This window comes from Cryptomeria japonica, chromosome 7 (assembly GCF_030272615.1).
Source record: "Cryptomeria japonica chromosome 7, Sugi_1.0, whole genome shotgun sequence".
Lineage (NCBI taxonomy): Eukaryota > Viridiplantae > Streptophyta > Pinopsida > Cupressales > Cupressaceae > Cryptomeria > Cryptomeria japonica.
In genome coordinates this window covers 120,709,905-120,712,889 of record NC_081411.1, presented here as the reverse complement: position 1 = coordinate 120,712,889, position 2,985 = coordinate 120,709,905, and the positions used below count along the sequence as shown (strand labels likewise).

The window sequence follows — 2,985 nt, the reverse complement described above, 5'->3', positions numbered from 1 at the left end:
TAGATATTGGAAAAGTTAATTTTGGTTCATAAAAAATTGAAGGTGAGGATTACATCTCTTTCTCGGAACTATTTTTATGGAACTTCTACTACAGCCTACGGAGAAACTTCGACTGGTCCCATCTACGACACCTGGGTTGAGCTGACTACAACCAACTGTCCTGCTTATATGTTGTATCTAATTATCAAATGCCTACTTCACTGGAAACTCTTCCGAGTGTTATGATATGTTGTTCATCTGGCTCTGACTGAAAAACGATTAAAATGATCTCACCAAATTAAAGTTTAATAAATATCCAACCTAGAAGCTTGTAGACAATTTCAGCGAAGGGAAGGCAAAAAGATTGAATTTTCTTGGCACTGTGGCTCCAAACTCTTCAGTCATATCCAAATCAGCAGCATTGCCTTCAACTCTCCAGTCAAAGCAGTGCCAGAGCTGAGCTATAATAAGGGACATCTGCCCCATGGCCATATGCCCACCAGGGCATCTCCTCCTCCCAGCCCCAAAAGGCAGCATATCAAACTCCTGCCCTTGGTAATCAAAAGTCTTACTGCCCATGAATCTTTCAGGTTTGAATTCCTCAGCATCTTCCCACACGGTTGGGTCCCTTGCAATGGCCCAGGCATTGATAATAAGCTTTGTCTTTGCAGGTATAACATATCCTTGTGGTCCTACAGTGCAAGCTTGGCTAGATTCATGTGGGAGCAACAATGGCCCTGGCAGGTACAGTCTCAGGGACTCTTTAAGCACACATTGCAAGTAGTCCATGTTGGGTAGATCAGATTCAGTTACCATGCGGTCTTTCTCTACTACAGAATCAATTTCTTCCTGCAGTTTCACGGCTACCAAGGGGTGTCTGATGAGTGTCGTCATTGCCCATTCCAAGGTGGTTGTCGTTGTCTCCATTCCACCAATGAACAGATCCTGAAAATATATTTCAGTACATTTAATTATCCTGTTTAAGGTCATGGATAAATCATGTCAGAATCTATTTAGAAAATAATAATATCAGAATCTATCTGGAGATAAGTCATATCGGTAAATTTGAATTTATTCAGCTAAATTAGATACCCATGTATATTTGTTATAAATATTCATTTAATTCTTATGTGTTCACCTTATTACTGCTGTCCAATTGGATTCAGAATTAATCCTACCTAATCTAAATATTTTGTAGAACTTCTATCTTTATAATTTAACAAACAAGACATTCAGCACAATAGCACCAGACAGAGCAACATAGAGAGTAACGAAAGTGACAAACAGAGAGAATGGCTTTGATATTTTCTCTTGTGATTTCGATCTCCAAAGTCTGCGATTCTGCAACATCAAGTAGCACATCAATTATATCCTTAGTCCACTCCCTGTTCTCATCCAAAGCCCTTCTCCTCTGCTTAACATGTTCATCAATAATTCTCTCAGCAATCCCGTCAAAAAAATTGTGTGCCTTCTTCATCCGTTTCTTGATACCTTGCAGGTCCATCCAATCTATGTAAGGAAAAAGGTCCCCAATGTTAACATCAGCCATAGTGCTGGTAATCTCCCTCACCATATCTCTGAGGTCACCACCACTCCCACTCACATCATCATCAGCAAATCTTGTCCCAGTCAGCATTCTCCAAATTATAGCAGAGGTGATCTCCAACAAAGTCTTGCTAACATTCACAGTGACAGTCCCCTGCTTGCTTCTCTCCCAAACAGACTTCACAGCCAGAGAAATCTCCTCCTCCCTTGTAAACCGAAAAGACTCAATTCGCTTTGCACTCAGCAACTCTATCACACATATCTTTCTCATGTGTCTCCAGTAAACCCCATAGGAGCACATACCCAAGTTCTTATAGTTGTAAGCAATGTGTTCTCCAGCAGCAGAACGGGGTCTGTTGGCAAACACTAAATCATGAGTTTTCAAAAACTCCTTCGCCATGGCAGAAGAAGAGACCACAACACAGGGCTTAGGCCCGAATCTTAAGAGCATCACAGGTCCATATTTTTTTGAGAGCTCGTATAAATTACGGTGTGGAAGCCTACCAAGCTGATGGAGGTTTCCTATAATTGGCCATGGGGTTGGCCCTGGAGGCAACTTAGAATTCTTCTTGAAGCAGTATAATACCCACACAAGGACTACAAAAACTAATGCTAGAGCAGTTGTCTGACTCGAAAGTTGCTCTGCCCTTATTTGAGGAATTTCAATGATAGCCATTGCGAAAAAACACACTTGCTTAAAATACTCTTCTGATCCACCTCTATTTATAGGTGCAGTTTCTATTTTTTAATTGGATTAAAAAGATAAAAGTCTACAGTAATGAGTAAACAGCTACAAAACAACTAAAAGGAATTTACAGCTCGCTGCAAAAGACAATAATTTTTTTTTCACTGTAGTTCGGATTAGCCTTAGTTATTCACTAAGTTGTCATTTATAAACGAATATGACAAAAGTGGAATAAACTGTGAAAGATAGTTTCAAATTTGCAAGAAATAACGACGACAAATCGGAGAAGATAGCATTCAAAATTACATACAAAATAGTTTGAGGAGATGATTGGTTCTCACGTCCTGTCTAAACTTTGTATATTACGTTGTTCAGCTGGCATTGTATGGCTGTATTTTCTGCTGCCTATTGTTTTCTATGAGATTTTCATTATATAAAATTTTATTGTTAATTTTTTTATTGGTAAATTATAAGTTGAAGAATTGTAACTCAACGCGAAACAATTACAGTCCAATTTTTAGATGCAAAGGATTGTTGGATATTGAGATAAAACTTGGGAATTCTCGGTCAATAAGAGAGACAATTATTAATAAGATTTTCATCTTAGAAAATCTCGTTTGTTATTTTCTATTAATAAACTAAAAGTTGAAAAATTATCAGTCAATGAGATAAGAATAAGAGTTCAATTTTTAGATGGCAAAATTTGACAATCTATGGTCATTGAGATAAACAAGCTATCATTAATCTCATTCGTAGATAAGAAATGTTGTATATAT

At 38.0% G+C, this 2,985-nt stretch overlaps 1 protein-coding gene across 1 annotated transcript; it reads right to left on the bottom strand.

Moving 5' to 3' along the window:
- Nucleotides 1-300: 300 nt before the first annotated feature.
- LOC131045435 (cytochrome P450 750A1-like) lies at nt 301-2,200 on the bottom strand. Its single transcript, XM_057979017.2, has 2 exons — nt 1,265-2,200; nt 301-924 (listed from the first exon to the last, which is right to left on the bottom strand). The coding sequence occupies exons 1-2, from the start codon at nt 2,198-2,200 to the stop codon at nt 301-303; spliced, it is 1,560 nt and encodes a 519-aa protein (XP_057835000.1).
- Between the last annotated feature and the right edge of the window lie 785 nt (nt 2,201-2,985).

Bases quoted from the DNA above. Each gene is read 5' to 3' on its own strand.
- LOC131045435 (XM_057979017.2), bottom strand. From the start codon at position 2,200: ATGGCTATCATTGAAATTCCTCAAATAAGGGCAGAGCAACTTTCGAGT. The intron at 925-1,264 runs GTTTGTCACTTT...ATATATTTTCAG, and splicing joins ATATCAAAGCCATTCTCTCT to GATCTGTTCATTGGTGGAAT.